Below are 21,620 nucleotides of genomic sequence, written 5' to 3' on the forward strand. Positions count from 1 at the left end.
TATACCTTATAAAACTAGACATGTTAAATAGTTTACCATCTAAATTGCATTTTAATACGAGACCAGGAACATGTTCTGTTTAGTTGGTAAAGTTTGGCTCTTTGAATCCGCCATTACACGAACGCATTCCTGGTAAGTTACTGTTCATTCAATGAAGTGACGTCATATGCGAAACACTTGAAAGTTTGTGGCATTTCTGGCTTCATTTGCTTTGCAAAGTATAACACGTTTTTAACAATTTTTTTTTTATTCTGCAACAAAACTAAAACCAAAGCATGCCTCCTCAGGGTTGTGTCCTTCAGGGCTGTTCAAGTGTAGCCGATTAAAAAAGCAGAATTTTGATCCATTGTAGCCCAAAGTCGGCAGGACACTTGCGAAACGAATGGGTTTGATTTGTACTGACGAAGAGAGGTAACTTCAAGCCGACAGGACGGTTTGGTGTCTGCTCCATACATTTTGAAAAAGATAAATTTGTCATGCAGATTCATATTGAAGGATTTGAGCGATGTCTGGTACGTGGAGCAGTTCCTACGATCTGGAAACAAAAGTCAGAAGCGCCATCCCAAAGAGCTCACCACACAGTAAGTGTCAAGCTTGCATTTAGCCTGTTGCTTGAATTTATGAGTTGTCCATCAGCATCGCCAGACCCATTTTACTGGGACATGTGCCCCAATATATATCTGCTGTGCCCCAGTAAAATTTCCTGATCACATTTCAGAAACAGTAATGTATTTGGCACTGCGGAAACAGTTACAGCAATTACTGTTATTTTTTTACTAAAACCCCGATGCTGTAGTTGAAGGAGAGGGTGTAAAGGCTGTTTGTGTTTGTGCCTGATGCAGTATTTGAAGAAGGAGGAGCTGCTTTTTGTACAACACTAGATACAGATGCTCCAGCTGTTTTGGCTATAGCACACACGGATGAAATGCCGAAAGGAGAAGAGAGAGGTTGTTGAGAGAGTTTATTGTGTTTCCAGGCAGTATTTGATGGAAGATGGATATGATGTGTTAATAGTAGCTGAAGATACAGTATTAACTGAACAGTGCACATTTTGATCATGTTGTGAGAGAATCTCATTCAGAGCCTAAAAATACAGAAAAAGTTTTGTGTAGCTTCCAGTAGTCTGAATAACCATGCTGCTCCACAATGTGAGTGGTAAGATGGCAGTCAGATGGTTTCACTCCAAACAGCGCTCTAAACATGATTTAGCGAGGCTAGTGGAGCTCGTGGACACATTGCTTCTAAATTGTTGTAAACAACGCTAAAGATGCTGAGTGTCAAGCATTTGGGTGTAAAATAAACCTGATCACTGATCATTTTATGTGACATGCTTTTGTTTTTATTCACGGAGAAACGAGATCTTTGTAGACGGCAAGAATCACACTGCAATGACAACAGGATTGTTTATTAGTATCTGTGTCAGTACTGAACATGTGTTATTGAGCCGAGTAGATTTAAGAAGAAGAAGAAGCCTTTATTTGTTACCCGTACACTCAAGCACACAGTGAAATTTCTCCTCGGCATTTAACCCATCTGAAGCAGTGAACACACACAAGTGAGCATTGAGAACACAAACATACCCACAGCAGTGGCCAGCTATGCTACAGCACCCAAGGAGCAGTTGGGGGTAAGGGTGAAGTGTTCAAAAAAATGTTAGGAACATGTAACATCACCTTGTTAACATGCATACCAAGTTTCAAATCTGGATCATGAATAGTTTTAGATATATGGTCCAGAAACGAACATTGCTCTGAGAAACTAAGTCAAAATCAATTTTTTATGTAAAAATTTGAAAAATACTTTTTTCAAAAATCCAAAATAGCAAAAGGCACCAGTTCACATGTTGCTTGATGTGTCTGACTACACTATACTATAACACGGGCCACTAGGCAGTGTGTCTCATCTCATCTCATTATCTCTAGCCACTTTATCCTGTTCTACAGGGTCACAGGCAAGCTGGAGCCTATCCCAGCTGACTACAGGCGAAAGGCGGGGTACACCCTGGACAAGTCACCAGGTCATCACAGGGTTGACACATAGACACAGACAACCATTCACACTCATGGTCAATTTAGAGTCACCATTTAACCTAACCTGCATGTCTTTGGGGAAAACCGGAGCACCCGGCAGAAACCCACACGGACAAAGAGAGAACATGCAAACTCCGCACAGAAAGGCCCTCGCCAGCCACGGGGCTCGAACCCGGATCTTCTTGCTGTGATGCGACAGCACGAACCACTACACCACCATGCCGCCTAGGCAGTGTGTATGACCAGTAATTACTGACACTGGCTACTAGGCGGGGGCGACACAGTGGTGTAGTGGTTAGCACTGTCACCTCACAGCAACAAGGTCCTGGCTTTGAGCCCAGTGGCTGACGCGGGCCTTTCTGTGTGGAGTTTGCATGCTCTCCTCGTGTCTGCCTGGGTTTCCTTCGGGTGCTCTGGTTTCCCCCACAGTCCAAAGGCATGCAGATTAGGTTAATTGGTGGCTCTAAATTGACCATAGGTGTGAATGGTTGTTTGTGTCTATGTGTGAGCCCTGCAATGACCTGGTGACTTGTCCAGGGTGTACCCTGCCTCTCACCCACAGTCAGCTGGGATAGGCTCCAGCTTGCCTGCGACCCTGTAGAACAGGATAAAGCGGCTAGAGATAATGAGATGAGATCTCAGCAATGGTGAAATCTCATCTCATCTCATTATCTCTAGCCACTTTATCCTGTTCTACAGGGTCACAGGCAAGCTGGAGCCTATCCCAGCTGACTACAGGCAAAAGGCGGGGTACACCCTGGACAAGTCGCCAGGTCATTGCAGGGCTGACACATAGACACAGACAACCATTCACACTCACAGTCAATTTAGAGTCACCAGTTAACCTAACCTGCATGTCTTTGGACTGTGGGGGAAACTGGAGCACCCGGAGGAAACCCACGCAGACAACATGCAAACTCCGCACAGAAAGGCCCTCGCCAGCCACAGGGCTCGAACCCGGACCTTCTTGCTGTGAGGCGACAGCACTAACCACTACACCACCCCATGGTGAAATCGAATTTGTAAATAAAATCACTGCCCTGACTCTACTCATCAGGCCAGAGCTATTTTCTTTCTGTGTCTGTTACAACATAAGGAAACAGTATAGTAACTATAATGGTAAAGAAATAAAACAAAAGAGGCTGGCTATGATATAAGAACATTCTACAACCCAGAAACAGATGGGAGCTCTGCTTTTAGGCAGTGCCTCATTCTATATACAGAGCCTCCAACTCTCCCGCCGTGAGCGGGAGATCTCCCGCTTTAGGGAACATTTAGAAAATCCTCCCAACCTCCCCCTGACAACATAAAAATCTCCTGCCCGCCCTTACTACACATGATTAGTTAAAAAAATATATAACTTGATATGTTTATGTTGACGAAAATTAATAGTTGATTTTCTGCTTTTCGTGTGTCTGACATTGTATGGGTGGACTCAAGTGTGTACCCCGTGGTATATGCCAATTCCCCGGTCAGTACACTGATCGGCGTAACGGGGGGATTGGAGTGAATGCCGGAAGCATGTGCTCGCAGATCAAGGGCGTGTATGAATGGAGCGGAATTTGGACGACCCTATATCTGACAAGGTTAGATCACCAGACCAGACAGATTCTAATGAACTTGTCTGACCTTTATTGTCTGATTTTTACTAACTTAAACTTAGAAATAGAATATTATTAGAAGAACATCATCAGAGGGTCTACCATTGGCAATTTATAATAGTCATAATTGACATTAACATTGACTTTAGGCATATTAAAGTTTGGTCTATAGTCACTGGATTTATCTAGATCTGTTACTATTAATAAGATTTAATTGACACAAAATGTGGTGAATCATTCATACTGTATATGTATATGCTCAAGGGCACTTCAGCCCAACACCACCCCATGTTAACCCAACTACATGTCTTTGAACCATGGGGTTAACCAGAGCTGACACAGGGAGAACATGCAAACTCCACACAGAAAGGCCCCCACCAGCCGCTGGGCTCAAACCCAGAACCTTCTTGCTGTGAGGCAGCAGTGCAAACCACTACATCCCCCTGCTGCCCAAGTTAATACATTTTTAAAGTCTCCCCATCAGGGAATTGAACCCCTGTCTTCTGCATGACAGGCAGAGATACTGTCCACTATACTAACAAGGATGACACAATAACCCTCATTTATCAATCTAATGTAGAAACCAACGCAGATCAAAGTGTAGAAATCACCGTATGACAGGGTTCACGTGTGATTCATGAAACGTTTGTATCTTGCCAATCACAGTGTAAGAATGATTGGGCATTGATAAATGTGGTGGGTGAAAACCATTGTCATTTCAATATCACAATCCTAAATATTATCGGTTTAGAGGCCTTGCTCCTTGACTTTACGACATGGAGAGTTGTAATATGGTCAAGAAGAGAAACTTATCTGCCCTCAGAATAGAAGCTTTAACATCACAAATCCAATGGAATAAATTATTTCTATTTGGCAGCCTGAATAGTAGCATCACAGGAAGGCAGGAAAATGTGGTATGGAAAGCACTTACTGCTGGGGTCAACAGCGTTCCTGTCAATAATCAAACTCCAGCTGATGGTTTCATATTTAATTTATAGGCCTACGTCCTGGGGCGGCACGGTGGTGTAGTGGTTAGTGCTGTTGCCTCACAGCAAGAAGGTCCTGGCTTCGAGCCCCGGGGCCGGCGAGGGCCTTTCTGTGTAGAGTTTGCATGTTCTCCCTGTGTCCATGAGGGTTTCCTCTGGGTGCTCTGGTTTCCCCCACGGTCCAAAGACATGCAGGTTAGGTTAACTGGTGACTCTAAATTGACCGTAGGTGTGAGTGTGAATGGTTGTCTGTGTCTATGTGTCAGCCCTGTGATGACCTGGCGACTTGTCCAGGGTGTACCCCGCCTTTCGCCTGTAGTCAGCTGGGATAGGCTCCAGCTTGCCTGCGACCCTGTAGAAGGATAAAGCGGCTAGAGATAATGAGGTGAGATGAGGCCTACGTCTGTGATATTGGACAGATCACACAGCACTCAACTGTTCCTTTTCAAAATTCAACCCCCCCCCCCCCCCCGCTTGCTTATCTATCTATCTTTCAAAAAAGTTCGTTGGTCAGACATTTCTCTGCCTGTGTGCAATCGCTAGCAAAGCTGTAAAAGTGTAAGAGATTGGCCCAGGCCACCTTACCCTCTACCAGCTTTCTGCACCTCCAATCCAGTGTCACTAACCTAATCCAGTGTTAAGTGTAGATCAGGTTTCTCTTCATTGACGCATAAATCTTTTGCCTTTTACTAAAGATTTCTGTGGAGGCTTTGCTCTGACGGAGCTGAACATTTTTGGTCAACAAATGTTAGAACTACTGATCTTTTTGCGTTGAAGCACTCGCCTCTCTCACACACCCCACAAGCCGATGTCTCTCTTCAAAAGGATCCAGCTGTTGGTGGCGGAGTCTACCTGTGTTTACCTTTCTGGATTTTAATATTTGGAAGTGGTATATTTAAAGCTATTGACTGCAGTAAATTATCACTTCTCAGCCTTTTTGTTAAGATCAAGTGTAGTAGGTGTTCTTATCAATTTAATATCTGATATGTTCTCTAAATAAGGATATTATATCAAGCGATTTTTTTTTTAGAATGGTTGGTTGGAATAGGGGCTTGTTCTTTTGGCTACAGCCATCAACATGATGTTATAGTACCTCCAGGAATGGTACCTTTGTTCAAAAAAAAGTATTTTTTTCTTTATTTAACACACTCTTTTTAAATGAAATTGATGAATGGGTTTTTTAGAGTAGTGAGTTAAAATAGGAATTTGGTTCTTTTATTCTATATGCTCATGTGGTATTATAGTGGATTTAGGAATGGTTACCTTATTTTAGAAAAGAAAGAAAAAAATATTTATTTTACCTGCCCTAACTTTTTCCTTATTTTCTGGTTTTCTCCATGTTCAACAACACAGGTGTAGAATTGGGTGTGGGTGGTATGGGCGTGTCCCTACTAATATTTCTGATTGAAGAAAAAAATCCCGCCCCATGCGCGGGACACAAAGGGTTACTGTAGGTTTCCATTGGGCGAAACACCACGCCCAATTCGCTCATGAATATTCACTCTGGGGGCGTGGTCACGAAAACAGCAAGCCCATGTCAATTAGCAAGTGCGGTTGCAGTGCAGTGAGCGGCTGCTCGCAAGCAAACTGTCCTTGAGGAATGTAGCGTTAGATTAGCTTGTAAAATGAATCAGTTAACAACAGTTTGGATTCAGTGTGTAAAAATGACAACATGGGAATATGACTGTTTTCTAAGTTTGTGTGGCATGTAAATAACAATCCGACAAAAACTGGAGTTCATTAACGTCACAAAGACATTATTAAATCATATCAGATTGTGCTAATGTTGGCTAATATTGCACCGAGTCTTGTTTGTGAAGTGCCTGCAAACTTTAGCAGCCCGCTAACCCTGAATTTGAAGTGCTTCAGTTAAGACCTGCAGAGCCCTGACCAAGTTCCTGTAACATGACACATGTAAACAACAACAACAACAACCCGATGGTGATGTGGACATTGTTCGCGGCCCAGACACCTTTTAATTAAATCAAACATTTTCATGGAATCAGCAAAACAGCCTCCGCCATCTTGATCAGAAATGTTTGGTTCCTCCGCCTCTCTTTTGAAAACTTTTTTAAGCATGTTCTGAATTGAAGAAACACATTTTACACAATTTCCCTCGACCAGAACACTATGTGCGCTTCAGCAGAACCCTGTCCCTCCCTCCCCCCTCCACTCTGGGCTCAAGGACACAACAGAAGGGCAATAATATACACTTTCTGCTTGTAGCTTTTGAACCGTTCGCCCACCCTTTGGCGTGCCTTCACAAAACCTGGCTAAGCGCGCTGCATCACTCTCACAGTTTCCCCCAGGGGAACTGTTGTCTCTAGTTATTATTAGTGATGCAGTGCACAGCACGCGTCACTATTGTTCGTAACAACAACCAATCAGAATTCAGATACATTCTGTTGCCAAGTATAATTATAACCTTCCAACGTATCAAAAAAGTTCTCGAGTGCTCATGCTATTTTACCGTTAGACCAATCACTATACACATAGTGTATAGTGAATGGTCTAACGGTAAAATAGCACGAGCTATTTTACCGTGAGACCAATATTATGGTCTACCCATAATACTGAAATGTCATTATGTTGCAAGCGTTTGACTTTGGTGCAGACCCAGCAAATTATTTCAAACTGAGCAAACACAAAAGAAGTTTCTGTCGCGGAGATGAGAGACAGCCAAGGAACGAACCTAGCTATTTTTGAGTGGCTGCCCTTTTTCATCCTGTTGTGGCAGAGCCCCAGTGGCCTAATGGATAAGGCACTGGCCTCCTAAGCCAGGGACTATGGGTTCAAGTCCCATCTGGGGTGTGAGGTCAGCAGAGTGGCACAGCAGGAGTGTGCTGGGCCCAGAGGCTGATGGATTGAAGCCATCCTCTGCTAGCTGGTGGTCTTTTTACTCCAACGTTTTCCAGAAGACAGCTATTGCAGGCTCCAGACCCACAGAAAGTGAGAGGTCAGCAGCGGGAGCATGCCGGGCCTGGAGGTTGATGGATCGAAACCATCTTCTGTCGAGTCTGCCAAATTTTACTCCAATGTTTTCCATGACCCAGTGATTGTGGGTTCGAGACCCGTGTGGGGTGTGCAGAGTGGCGCACCGGAAGCGCGCTGGGCCCAGAGCCCAGATGCCGACACAGTCCGCTGCTCTTTCTAGCCACTTTTCTTCCCAAAATTCCCAGCAGAGGCAATAAACGTCATCTATCTGTCTTACTAGAAATTTGGTGGCTGGCCTCGAAAATTGTCCATCAGGAGGCCTGATTTTCAGTGCTCTGTCACTAGTTTGCCATTGGTCAGTGCTTTGTATCACGCAGACAGGCACATAGGCATTATGGGAGTGAAATAAGGCCCACCGCATCTACCAATTGTTGTCACAGTATGTTACCCATGTGTACGACTCACAGATCAGAGCTCTTTGGGCAGCAAAGATCCTTGTCAATGAATCAGGAAAAATCAGAGTGATTTCATGGTTTTCTAACTTTTTTCCACATGTTCTTCTTAAGCACAAGACATAAAACGTAATTAATCAAGTGCCCTGAATTGTACACATACAGTCGTTCATTTTCTGTACCCATGAGCTATCTCAGGGGTAACCCAGACACATTAGCACCTCTGGGCTATTCAGAGTTTTCGCTTGACCTTCTCTAGGTCTAGGGACTGGGGCAGGAACCCGGAGCACCCGGTGCCAATCCTCACAGGCACGAAGAGAGCATGCATGCTCCAGGCATAAAGGCTGCCAGTCACCCACTAGGCTCAAGCCCAGACCCTGCTCGGTGTGAGTTGACACTGCTAACCACCGCAACATTATGCAGCCTATGTAAATTCAGTACAAAGCTGTGCTTTCCAGTGTAAAATTGCTTGGCTATGACTGGCAGTGTACATGCTTCCAAAGAAAAGTCTACTTACTTAAGCCGGGGTAAAATGCCTTGTGAGCAATTTGTGACTGGAATTAGGACGTGCTGACATTAAAGCTGGACGTTGCAAGCGTTTGACTTTGGTGCAGACCCAGCAAATTATTTAAAACTGAGCAAACACAAAAGAAGTTTCTGTCGCGGAGATGAGAGACGGCCGAGGAACGAGCCTAGCTATTTTTGAGTGGCTGCCCTTTTTCGTCCTGTTATGGCAGAGCCCCAGTAGCCTAATGGATAAGACACTGGTCTCCTAAGCCAGGGAGGGTGGGTTTGAGTCCCATCTGGTGTGTGAGGTCAGCAGAGTGGCGCAGCGGGAGCGTGCTGGGCCCAGAGGCCGATGGATCGAAGCCATCCTCTGCTAGCTGGTGGTCTTTTTACTCCAATGTTTTCCAGAAGACAGCTATTGCAGGCGAGGAGTGGGCAAGGAGATGTTCTGATTATTTAACAGATTGTCAGCTACACAAGAAATCCTGCCTCAGCCAGCCCCAGGATGTTTGTGCGCCGCCACCAGCCTTCCATCCCCTGCCCCTGGCCCAGTGGTTTGAGGAAGTGCATGCCAAGGATGGTTTCGGCCGTGGACCTCCACTGTGCATTTGGATGTGTTCCACTTCATGAGGTGGTTCGTTGACGGTCTCACCACAGAACACCATGCACTGTATGGTACGTTCTGTTCTAAATTGTCAAGCACAATTTTTGAGTGGGACAAGCAGGATATCTGTCATCTGAAGGAGGCCAAGCAGGCAGAGCTGAAGAAGAAACATTCTGGCTATGAGCCAACAGATGCTCAGGTGTTGGCAACCATCAGCACAAGTGAGCTAGCGAGGCACTGCCGCAGGAGAACCCGAGGGGTAGAAGAGACCCGTGCACTCATCAAAAGTCTGCTTGACTCCATGTGGCAGCTGGTGGACAGCACTGGACTGCACCTCATCAATCACAAGAGCATGCCTCGAGTGTGGGAGATACAGCAGAAACACCTTGCCTGCATCCAGGATCCACCAGGAGTGCAACTGTACACCAACATTGGGTCAGGGGTGGAGAAAGGGGACAAGACACTTGACACTATTTTTTTCTCTTCTTTTCCCCCTTCTTTCCCCCATTTTCTTATTTTTCTTTTTTCTTTTCTTCCCCCCTTCTTACAGTCCATTATGCCCCTCGCCTGGCGGGAAGGCAGCTATGCCAGCCACTATACCACCAACGCTGCAGGCCTACCCTGGGGACACATGCCTAAGTGTCATTGCTTCTGTATTTGAGGCCCAGGCAACAGCTGATCAGCCCAAGAGCTGAGGTTTCGGTAATGTAGTGGTTATCAAATTCGTCTCACATGTGAACGGTCCCTGGTTTGAAACTGGGCAGAAACAGCGGTGGGTTGGTTTATTTATTTATTCATTTTTTGAGCGACTGCTGAGCTGTGATCTCTGCTCTGACCATGCCAACTACAGAAGCAAGTGTTTGCTTTTCACCAGCCAAGGTATGGACACATTTGCTGAACAAATCTTACACAGTGACTCTCCAGTTCTCTGTTTGTGGACAAACATACACCTGTCGCTTGTTGCCAACGAAAGGAAAACACACAGGAGCCTGTGTTGTTCATGGCTTCATGGGTCGACCATGCGCAGGGGCAAACTGATGTCATTCAAACCTGCAAACAACTACTTACGGTACGTTGCTTGTGGAAAGCGAAAGGAACAGTCCTCAGTCACCTCCTTGGCCCGTCCAAACAAGGCATTCGATTTCTTACCATGATGTTGTTGCAGCGCTTTTCGATGCTGAACCTCGTCACACTCGACCACCAGCTCATCTCTACGATGCCAAGGCCATGCCCCTATTCTCGTGACAATTGTTTAAGTGTGACCCGCGTTCTTCTTGAGGCCCAGGCAAGAGCTAACACACGCGTGGTTTCCGTATTGTATTAGTTACCACGTTTGCTTAACACGAGAGCGGTCCGCGATTCGAAACCAGGCTGAAACGGTGCTGGTTTTCTTGAACTTGGCAGCAAACAAATGTTGAGCTGCCATCTCTGCTCCGTCCATGCCTTTTGGAACAATCCCAGACCGAGACGCTGAAAAAGCTTTGTGTGTTTTCTGCTGTGCAGTGGTTTCCCCTTTCACCTGACAAGCGAATAGACACTCCTGAGAAACCTGGCAGAGCCATGCTTTGCCTTTTGAGCTCTGCTTTCGTTAACGTCCAGTTATCGCCTTGCTAAAATCAGGTACTCTTGAAACAGCCAGAAAGACAGACCCTGAATGCGACCGGATTGCTTTCTGTGGATTAGTGGTTGTCATGTTCTCCTACGTGCAGACGACCATCGGGACAAAACCTCATTTGAACGGTTTCCCTGCCTCTCTGGTTTTCCGTCAAGGTCCGTGACGGCTGCTTTAAAAACAAAATCGAGCATTAAATCTACATTTCTGTTGACTGTGGAAGCATGGACATTGCAATTGGTCACAAGGAGGTGGTGTTCTCAAATACCACTTGGTTGCTCGTTTATGGAGTGAGGTCAGGTCAACAGGGCTGCACACGGCATCAGAACGCTGCAAAGTGGCACTGACTCTGGAATGCTTCATCATGTATCAATGAGTATTTGCCAGCCAACATTCAGACACATTTGCTTATTAACTCTAAAGCCGTGACTGTGCAGTTCTCCGTTTGTGGAAAACAGGCAAAGTAGCTTGTCGCCAACGAAAGACAAACACGCAGGTGCCCGTGTCCTTCAAACACGCCCAGGTTTGTGCAAACTGATGCTATTTGACTACATGCAATGCGAGCGGAAAGAAGAAGGAGCAGCCCTCAGTCACCTCCCAATCCGTTCCTGCTGTTTCCTCCCAAGTGCCTCGCCACACTATCTGCCTTTCATCAGAGCAACAAAGCATGAAAGGGTGTGTGTTGGCCCGGAATCGAACCCGAGTCAACTGCTTGGAAGGCAGCTATGCCAGCCACTATACCACCAACGCGGCAGGCCTACCCTGGGGACACATGCCTAAGTGCCATTGCTTCTGTATTTGAGGCCCAGCACTGCAAAAAATGCCCTCTAAAAAATAAGAAAAATATATAGTGTTTTAGGGGGAAAATCACTTATTTTAAGCAAAATAATCTGCCAGTGCAGCAAGATAATGGGACTTGGTAAGATTTCTTAAAACAAGAAAAAAATATGCAAGTAGTAAGCATACCAAAAATCTTAAATTAAGCATAAAAAGCTAGTTTTTATTTTACTTGTTAAGATTTTCTCTCTTATTCTAAGCCATTTCTTCTGATTTTCAGTAATTAACCCCGCCGACAGTAGTCGGAGGGGTTATTATTTTCACCTGCGTCAGTCTGTGTGTGTGTGTCTGTCTGTCTGTGTCTGCAAGATATCTCAAGAACCAATTGATCGATTTGGACCAAATTTTGTACATGTGTTGCCAATCACCCAGGAAGGTAACCATTAAATATTGGAGGTCAAAGGTCAAGGTCATGGCAGAACTTCGAAATTTTCGCCCAATGTATTTTAATAGGGAAAAGGCGGGGTTTGCACTCATTAGAGTGTCCCTGTCTAGTTATTGCTTAGAAACCAATTTCATCTGAGCAAATATTGCTCAAAATTAGAATTTAATAGGCTTAAAAACAAGGCAAATGTGCTTGATTCCAGCTTATTTAAGGGCTCAAAAGAAGTTTGTTTTTCTTAGCTAGAATACTTATTTTCTTATCTAGAATAAATTTCCTGTTTAGGTGTGATGAATGTAGGGGAAAAATAGACTGGACAAGAACTTCAGATCTGCATTTTTATTTTTATTATATCAACAAAATGCTGCAAAACACAAGTTGGCATGAGAGGCATAGCAGGCTATGGGGCTGCAAGGAATTAGAAGAGGGCCTTCAATGAACACAAAAATAAAACTTTGTTCTGTTTCACACAATGAATGTCTCAGGCACGCACACCTCACTCACATGCACTAGCTAAGAAAGGCCTACCAGTCAGCTTTGGCACATTTAAAGGCCGTGGTTTGGTCTTTCTCATGAATCTTATCACCCAAGACCTCAGTCTGAAGGATCGAAAGAACAGATGCCACACATTTCGGGTACGTCATATGAAAAGCGTAGTAGTACGCCATGATGTATAGGACGGATTCCCCAAGACCAGTCCTAGGGAATGATGCGACAGGAGCATTTCCAGCGCAGAAAAAGCAGTCTCCCTCTCCCACTAGGACAAACGGTGTGGCGAGTGGCCGTCTTCTTAGGTATACGCCTGGGTCCTCTGTGGGCTGAACATTAACACACAGTATTACTTAAATCCAACCTCCTCCAGACACATACTGGATTAACTCAAACCTGCAAATAGAAATAACAAATAAAAAGTTGCAGAAGGTTATGGAATAAATTTTATTTACCGGTAGAACATGAATGAGTGCCTCTGATAGAGATGCCATCTTCTTTGGTGCGGGGTAACCGGAAGGGAACATAGCTGGCAGTGAGATGATTAGATGGCTTGCTCATCTATGGGGGGGGAAGTAATTTGAATTACTCACAATTACTCAACAATAAACAGTGACAAGCCATTATCATGAAATTGGCCATTTCAGAAGGATTCCAAACCCTTACCAGCAGGAAGTCCCAGTGGGGGCTTCAGTGCCTTCTTGTAGACACCATAAAAGGTGAGTTTGGTTCTGAAGTCTGCCCAACGCTCCCTCAGCTCTTTCACGTAGTGCATGTTGTCCTTCGCAACTATTCGTCGCAGCTCATCAAGAATCTAGGCATTTTATTGCAAAAAACGTGGGTAAACACAACTCATGTTTTAACATACAGAGCTATAATTGTAATGAACATTAATTTTAAATGAAATTAGCAGGTACACAGATGAGTAAAGCTACACCACATTAACTTAATTTACATTCAAGCATTATCATTCTTACCTTTTAAGATGTTGATGGCCACACTGTCTAATTTTTCCATGACATCCATATTCCTGTTGTGAGAAAAGCAGTTTATTTTTGACAACTCATTTTAGACACTAATTTACCATCTTTTTCAAAACATGCAAGCCATACATTGGGCGGAGAATAATGCAAAGTCACCCTATCGGATTTTTAACCAGGCAGAATTATTGTTTGGGGAAAGTATCCAATTAACACTTGACACATACAGCATGTCTGTAAGTCGGAGTATAGCCGCATTACTGTACACCAGAAACAACCAAAGCAACGGAAGTTATTATTTCTCTATGGAGGGCCGGCGAACTCAGCGACCAAAGCGAATTCGCCGGGGGCGAAGCGAAATGGGCGACCAGAGCGAGTTTCAGAAGTTAAAAGTCAGTTAATATTATGTAATGAACTATGACACAGTTCAGTGAAAACCAATTGGAATGTTCATATCTTCGAATGTCCCAGGCTGACAAGCCAGAGCCGTTCTGTGATTAGCTAAATCAAACATGTCAATATCATGTCCAGAGCGAATTCATGGCGAAACTTCAACAACCTCAGCTACTTGGTCACTTTGATCATTTCTGGTGTATACGTACAGTTACTCAAAACAATCAATTGTATGTTCAGACCGAAAATGACCAAAACGTGGTCAAGGACACTGAAGAAGTTTCGCCATGAACTGGCTTCATTTGCTCTCGACGTGATATTAACATGTTTGATTTATTGTAGGTAATCACAGAATGGCTCTGGTTTGTCATCATGGGACATTCGAAGATATTAACATTCCAATTGGATTTCGCCAAACCGAGGAAAGAAATGCACCAGATATAACATTACACCGCCCAATGCTGATTGCTAAATCTCCGCTTAGCATGCTGTAGCTGATGTAAGCACAAAAATTAGTCTAGGAATTTACCATTTAGCTTAAGAACAATTACTTGTAATAAGGCACGAACACAACACTCACTATATATAGGCCTACTATAAAACTGACCAGTGGAGCACCATCTGCAAACCCGAGCGCAGAGTCCGTCTCTGAGCGGAGTGATGTCCATGTGTGTGTGTGTGGGGGGGAACTAGCGGATTGAAGTCAGGTGTCATGCAGATGGGTCCCTAACTTGCTAACATGCAGACCAAAGGCAAAACCTAGAGCTTATACTAAGGGATTCACGCTGCTATTCTGCCCGACCGTTGCCAACAAAAGACAGCGTATGCATGTATGAAATGTAATTAGCTGTGTACAATAAATCATACGAGGTTACCACATAAGGCGAACATGTACCGTATACCGTAGCAGCAAAGGCAATTAGCATTAGCCATCTGGAGATTGTGCAAGGTGTCCCAAGCCTTAGCCTTTTTTCCCCCCATGTTTAGTTTTAGATTTAAGTTTACCAGAATCTCCACTCCGTTGGAGATTTTACTCAAATGATCTTTGACTGAAATAATCTCTAACCCTTTGCGGTCTTAAACTTTTGTACATACCTGGTAGCGAAATTCTTCCTCGTTATCCTCTCTCTATCAGAAGGGTCAGGTAAAAGAACATGGAAATTGTTTGGAGGGCACAGGGAGCAGCTAGCATAAAATGGATCGCCTGGACATGGTCTTAGCCACATAGCATATTTCTCCTGTTTTAACCACTCATTGTTAAAGCATGTCGACCTTTTACATTTTTTCTTTACTGGCCCATCACGGTCATCACCTCCTGTAGCACCCTCGTCTTCGGTCTCTCCACCCATTTTCACGTTAAAACTTCTCTGATTTTAGTCACTGGATCCTTTCGTTGTCCTTGTCCCAACACACTCTCCACCTCACCATTCCGAATGAGCCACCACACATGACTATGCTACGTCATTTTTCTAGAGCCAAAAAGGCTGTGCATAAGTTTATGGACATAGGCACGCTTCAATTTAGTATTGATTAAACTGAAATGCACATTTTGCCCATCATGTACAAAAAACCGGGACATTCAGTGTCCCGGATTTTTATTTTTTTTTTCTGGGACAGACCATGAAAATCTGGGACAATCAGGAAAAACCGGGACAGGTGGAAACACTATGCAGAGATGGAGTCATTGGGCGAATCCAAGTCAGCCTGAATTGGGAGTGCATGGAATTATCAAATAAAATTGAAGAATTATGAAATGGGTGGTTATGATGTAGTGCTAGGGCTCTCAAGCCTCACGCATTGAGAGTGAGACACACTCATTTCAACGAGTTCACACGCCACACATGGCATTTCTCACTCTGAGCTTCTCCAATAATCACACAGAAATTCCATCAAGCTATCTACAAACGTCACAGCGCTCCTGGGACGAGTTCAACCGCTGTAATGGTTTGCTACGTTTTTCTAATTCTGTGGCCCCATGCATGAACCTGATAACCCACATATTTTTAAAAATGAGAAAATTGAATCTGAATATAATAATGCGTAAATTTGATATCAGTCAACCAGACATAGAGTTGAGGTTTGTAAGGGTTTCATTAACATGTCTCCAGTTAGTCTGAAAATTGCACTGGTGAAAATTTTAAACAGCTAAGAAAAATACAGATAAAAATATGTGAGTTATCAGGTTCATGCATGGGGCCACAGAATTGTTCCTTATTGATTGGCCGAAATGTGCACCGTTCTGCAACTGTGTTGAAACGTTTCATGTGTCTTGAACCCGCCCCTGTGCTCGGAGCAGCATCAGCTAATCAGAAAATAGATTGTTCTGTTGTCAAGGAGACGTGAGTTTCAGCTACAAGCGCGCGCTGCACCTGCAAAATTGTGAGTGAACTAGAGAGCGACCTGGAGCGAACGGGAGAACTGAAAGACCTGGAGAACTGTTGGGACTCAGGACCATCAGGTAATAACTTAATTTATATCAATATTTACTTAGTTACTTTGTAGTTTTACTCTATAGACCAATATTTCTGGTCTACACCTTGTTCAGTATCGAAAACCTGTCCATTTCAAGCTATCGTAGATAACTGTCTAACTAGCAAGCTAGATGTAAACCAGCTAAAATAGCATACTGTGCTGACGACGATTTAAATGTTCGTTTAGTCAAAGACCGTTTTTCTGGGGATTATAGAATGAATAACTTTGGTTAAGTCACCTAGGAGCTGTCATGAACAGAGAGGTGTTTTTCTTTTTTTTATCGTTTGTGTCATTTATTTTAGCATGTCAGGGAAGAAACAGAAGAGCCTCCTTTCCTTCTGGGAAGCCAAGGCTCAGAAAACAAAGGCAGGGAGGTCAGTTGATGTGCCAGAGACTGAGAGGGAGACTGTGACATCAGGTGAGATAGTGAATGTGCAGGAAGTGATAGAAGAGGAGACAGGGGAGGTGGACAAAGAGACAGTGGAAGACGAAGAAAGAATGGAGGTGAATGCAGAAGGTGGTGTGCCAGAAGAGGACAGGGTGACGGAAGAAGGCAGGGTGATCGAGGAAGACAGTGCAGAGGTCAGGGTAGTGGTGAAAAAAAGGCCTTAACTGGAGCTGCCACCTGCCGATCCACATTCAAAAGTGAATGGACTGCAAAATGGCTATTTGTAACTGTAGGCACCACCAACTCCTACTACTGGTGCTCAGTATGTAGGCAGGAAAATTCCTGTGGCCATCAAGGTGTCGCAGATGTGCAGCGACACATTAAGAGTAAAGCACACCAGTCTAAAGAGCAGGCACTTCAGTCCACAAATAGGATTGGACAGTTTTATCCCCCAGTGACTGTTGGTGGCATGACTGCATAAGAATCCAAGGTATTGTCCTGGTCAAAAGGACTACATGAAGCTCAGATTCTTGCATGAAATCTTGTTTTTCATCATTTCCGAATATAAAAAAAAATATTACCATATATTTTAAATAATTATGAACAATTACCCAGTAGCTGATTGAGTTGTGTCTGTGTTTACCATAAATTACCTCTACAAATAAATTTGTCTTGAATGTCCTTTCTGCTGATAACATGGTTATCATTCTTTTCTGTTTAAGACAAGGAGAGCTGAGGTGAAAGTGGCTGTGGCCATGGTGCAGCACAATATGCCATTTGCCACGGCAGAACATTTTAGTCCTTTGTTAAGGAATTGCTTTAGTGACTCCCCCACAGCACAGCAATATAAGTGTGCCAGCACAAAAACAACTTGCATAATAAATGAAGCTGTGGCACCGCATTTCAGAGAGGAGCTGGTCACCAAAATGAAGACTCTCTCTCATAACAGATGGCTCAAATGATACAGGTGTTGTATTGACAACCAATTAAGACATCCTCATTTTCCAGTACACATTTTTTACATGTCAGTGGTTTAGGCTATGTGTGTAATGTTTCTAATGTGATGCTTAAACCTTTACCTTGCAGGACGTGAGAAAATGAACCCCCTCACTGTCAGGGTGTTTGACGGCAAGGTTGTTCACCGATTTCTGGACATGTGCACAACAAGCGGGCAACGCTGTGGCACTGCCGAAGCCATTTTCCAGAAGATCAATGATGTCCTCGAAAAACACAACATACCTTGGAGTAACTGTGTTGCTTTGCCTATTGACAATTCCCCAGTTAATAGGGGGGCAAGAAACTCAATTGCCTCTAGGATACTGGCAAAGAATCCCAGTGTGTACATCCATGGGTGCCCATGCCATATTCTGCATAACACAGCAAAACATGCTGGGCAGGGTTTTTTGGAAGTAAGTTTGTATTCTTTCAGTAACCTTTAGATAGCTTGTTGTGCTGTGGTGTAATGAATTTGTGACCAAATTGTAACATAATCTAATTTGTAGGTGACTGGATTTGACCCCGAAGATCTGGCAGTAGATGTTGGGCACTGGTTCAGAGGCAGTACGAACTGTAAAGGTTACCTAACAGGTTTGTGATTTTCAGCAGTACTATAGTGTGTGAATGCAATGCAAAAACTTTCATTAGACTGAAATGTAATATTCACATTGCAGAATTCTGTGACTTGCACGAGTCAGAGTATATGGAGATACTTTCACATATCTCCATCCATTGGCTGAGCCTGGAACGCTGCTTGAATCAGATTCTGCAGCAATACAAGCCACTCTCCAGCTATTTCAAGTCAGCAAGTAAGTTGCATATTTTACTAACATGAATTTGAGGTTCTTTAAGAGATTTCCATGTGAATGAATACTATGTATAATTGTGTTTTCTTTCCTTTTCAGATGAGAAACAACCACACTTCACACGGCTTGCGCATGCATTCTTCAACCCAATAACAGAAGTCTACCTGCTTTTCTATCAGGCAACGTTGCCAGCCTTCTCCTCCCTTAATCTCCTCCTTCAGAGAGAGAAATAATCTGTCTTCCTTCTCTATGAAGAGGTAAAATATACGAGGGTTCAGCTCTGTTTATGCCATTGGTTTTTCATCTGCTGTCACTAACATCTTCAGTGAATTTTTCCTTCATAACTACTAACCCTACTCATCTTCACTAGCCTTGTTATGCTTGTGTACTCGCTTGGGATAAAACCGTCTCTTCAATGTAATGTAATGGATTGCAACTTTGTAGATGACCAAGTTCATTCGCAAGTTGTGTGGAAGATTCCTGCAAGTTCAGGCACTGCAGAGCAGAGCGGTGGAGGACATCAATTCCACAGATCCATCCAACCAACTGTCTGGTAATGCTCCCCAAGTTTCTCCCTATATGCAAATACATAAACTCTCTGTTTACTGACCACAAATGACTTATTCAGTTTTGACAGTGAGGATGTCACCAATGTGAAAGTAGAGATACTTTATCTGTGAAGATTCTATTAAAACTGTGGGAGGTGTTTAAGTGTCTGATGTTTACTGTATGTTTGCAGTCTATGTACAGTAGTTAATAGTTTTATTGAACAGTATATTTATGTGTGCACTTTATGGAGCAGCTTTAAATGTTTTTATACTCTGTATAATGTCAATAAAGGCTTTCTATTCTATTCTATTCTATTCTATTCTATTCTATTCTATTCTACCCTATTCTATTCTATTCATAACTCTAATAGGACAAAAACTGAATGTGGGTTTTACAACCAGGGCAACCCTCAACCGGCTCCTATACGCTGGAGATGTCACTCCACAGCAGGTGGAAAGATTCCACCAGGCTGTCTTGGCATTTTTGACAGGTGCAGTTGAATATGCCATGGCAAAACTGCCCCTTAAAGAGAGTCTCCTGAAACACGCCAGGTTTGTGGATGTGCAGCAGAGGGCAGACTGTGAAGTCAATGATGCTGCATACTTTGTGGATCAGTAAGGGTTTAACATTTCAAATCTATTGCAAAGTTTGATCACATTTGCTGAAAAACTAGCCCTTTGTTTCTCCTGGTTAAGTACACATTGTATTCTTTAGATTCACCAAACTGCTTCCATATCATGAACCCCAAGACCAAGACCAACTTGCAGAGGAGTTTCAGGACTACCAGTTAATGGAGGTCCCAATGCCCGAACACCAAACAGAATTTGACCTTGAGGCTTTCTGGGAATGCATGAGTTCACTTAAGAATAGGGTAATAAAAAGCCAGCGCACACACACTGACATGACCAATTTAATAAGTGTAAAATATGTAGGGGTGTAATTAGGCTTCCTTGTTTTTTTTTCCCCCAAAGGTGACTGGAATGAGCAGATTTCCCAGGCTGTCTGCAATTGCCAAATTAGTTTTAATTCTCCCCCACTCCAATGCAGATGCTGAGAGGGTTTTTTTTCCATGCTGGGCTTGAACAAGACCAAAACAAGAAACGCCTTGGCCGGATCAGAGAGAGAGACTTTCACAAAAAAAGTTGCTGTCCAATTACGTCTTTGTGTTGTCTATTACCATTCAAAGGAAAAAAAGTAGCATGGTGTACGCCTACTTTTTTTGGTTGATGTCATTCACAGCTGCGAAAATACGAAAATTGGTGTAATGCTTAAAGCTGTGGGGCACAGGGGAGAGGAGTCTGTGAGGCACCTGAGGAGGGGAAAATCAGCTGTGTATTTTATATTGGTAATATAACACAGTTTTGCATTATGTTTGTGAGAAAATAATTTATTAATTGGTAAGTTTTATTTCTATAGCTAGAACATTGTTACACTGCTATACTTTACAAAGCTTTACAATGGCTACAAAAACTAAAAAATAAAATGGAAAACATCCTATTGATAAAATATAAATAATGTAATTAATTAATTAGTTAATTGCAGCAATTAAATCAAAAATAAAATCTCAGGAGCCGTTTGGGAGCCGAAAGAGCCGGCTCCTTATAGTAAGAAGAGCCAAAAGAGCCGGCTCCTGAAAAAGAGCCGAAATTCCCATCACTAGAAACCGGTAAAAGGAGCGTCCTGCACACAGTCCCTGTCTGTTGTGGCAGCCCACAGCACAACAAGCAAACACCATGGTTATTTATAGAGTGCTTACTGACAAATTAATCTATTCTAGGTGTCTGTAACATGTTTTTTTTTCAAGCTGGTTCTCCCTCTCTGTCTGCAACGTTAGTATGTAGCTTGACGTTCAAAATGGCGGACACCGGGGCATCACGTGACCCTGTGACGTCAGGTGAAATACCTCAATTGCCTTGGGCCCCTCCAACTTTCCCATTCGGCAGGGGCCCCAGACCAGCTGCCCCTTCCCGAATCAGCTGGGGATTTGGGGGCCTTTGGACAGCGATCCATTCCTAAGCCATTGTGTTTGTAAATTGCAATTTTGTATGTTTAAATCGGAAACAAAGACAAAAAACTAAAATACAAAGGAATGAAGTATTTGTACACCCCCCGTTTGTGTTGAAATGGACTATTCCATGCAATGATCGCGCGAGTCCGAGAACATTGCGCGAAAGACGAATGTGAACTGAACCTGAGTGAGTGAATTCAGGGAACTTCTAATAGCGACTGTGCTGAATTGTTTTGAACTTGTGATCAGCGAAATGAAGCGCCACTTTCCAAGTGGTGCTACGAAAAGGAGGAAGCGGGATGAGGCGAAATCAAAGAATGATGCGCTTCCCAAGCTTACAACTTTCTTTAATGTGTCAACAGCGTCGGTTGACTCGGATGTTGTAGCGGAGCAGGAGGAGCTGCTGTTGATTCAGGAGGGGAGCGAGCGGCATCAAGCTCCAACACAGCAGACGAGCAGCAGACTAATCATTCTGAAAAAAAACATAGCGGAGGTGGTGAGCGCGTGTCCCGTTTCTGTTGACCACCACGAAGAAAATGACTCTCATTCATTCACTCACCCTCTCTGTCTCACACACATACAACACTCTCTCTC

The 21,620-nt window shown here is 43.6% G+C and overlaps 1 protein-coding gene, 2 non-coding genes and 1 pseudogene across 3 annotated transcripts; all 4 read left to right on the forward strand.

The window, feature by feature from the left end:
- The first annotated feature begins 5,261 nt into the window (after positions 1 to 5,261).
- LOC132896584 (U5 spliceosomal RNA) lies at positions 5,262 to 5,368 on the forward strand (annotated as a pseudogene).
- A 169-nt stretch (positions 5,369 to 5,537) lies between these two features.
- Positions 5,538 to 5,730, forward strand: LOC132897834 (U2 spliceosomal RNA). The gene has a single exon (XR_009656391.1). It is a non-coding gene; the product is annotated as a U2 spliceosomal RNA (small nuclear RNA).
- Positions 5,731 to 7,355: 1,625 nt separating this feature from the next.
- Positions 7,356 to 7,428, forward strand: trnar-ccu (transfer RNA arginine (anticodon CCU)). Its single transcript has one exon. It is a non-coding gene; the product is annotated as a tRNA-Arg (tRNA).
- An 11,485-nt stretch (positions 7,429 to 18,913) lies between these two features.
- LOC132884566 (uncharacterized) lies at positions 18,914 to 20,100 on the forward strand. Its single transcript, XM_060918424.1, has 4 exons — positions 18,914 to 19,022; positions 19,389 to 19,632; positions 19,733 to 19,889; positions 19,990 to 20,100. Exons 1-4 carry the CDS (start codon positions 18,914 to 18,916, stop codon positions 20,098 to 20,100), a joined length of 621 nt encoding a protein of 206 aa, XP_060774407.1.
- The last annotated feature ends 1,520 nt before the right edge of the window (positions 20,101 to 21,620 follow it).

The sequence above is a fragment of the Neoarius graeffei genome, chromosome 1 (genome assembly GCF_027579695.1).
Source record: "Neoarius graeffei isolate fNeoGra1 chromosome 1, fNeoGra1.pri, whole genome shotgun sequence".
In the NCBI taxonomy this organism is placed as follows: Eukaryota; Metazoa; Chordata; class Actinopteri; order Siluriformes; family Ariidae; genus Neoarius; species Neoarius graeffei.

Excerpts from the sequence above, each read along its gene's own strand:
- LOC132884566 (XM_060918424.1), top strand. The coding sequence starts at position 18,914 with ATGACCAAGTTCATTCGCAAGTTGTGTGGAAGATTCCTGCAAGTTCAG. Across the intron at positions 19,023-19,388 it reads TCCATCCAACCAACTGTCTG|GACAAAAACTGAATGTGGGT; the intron begins GTAATGCTCCCC and ends TAACTCTAATAG. Across the intron at positions 19,890-19,989 it reads TGAGTTCACTTAAGAATAGG|GTGACTGGAATGAGCAGATT; the intron begins GTAATAAAAAGC and ends TTTCCCCCAAAG.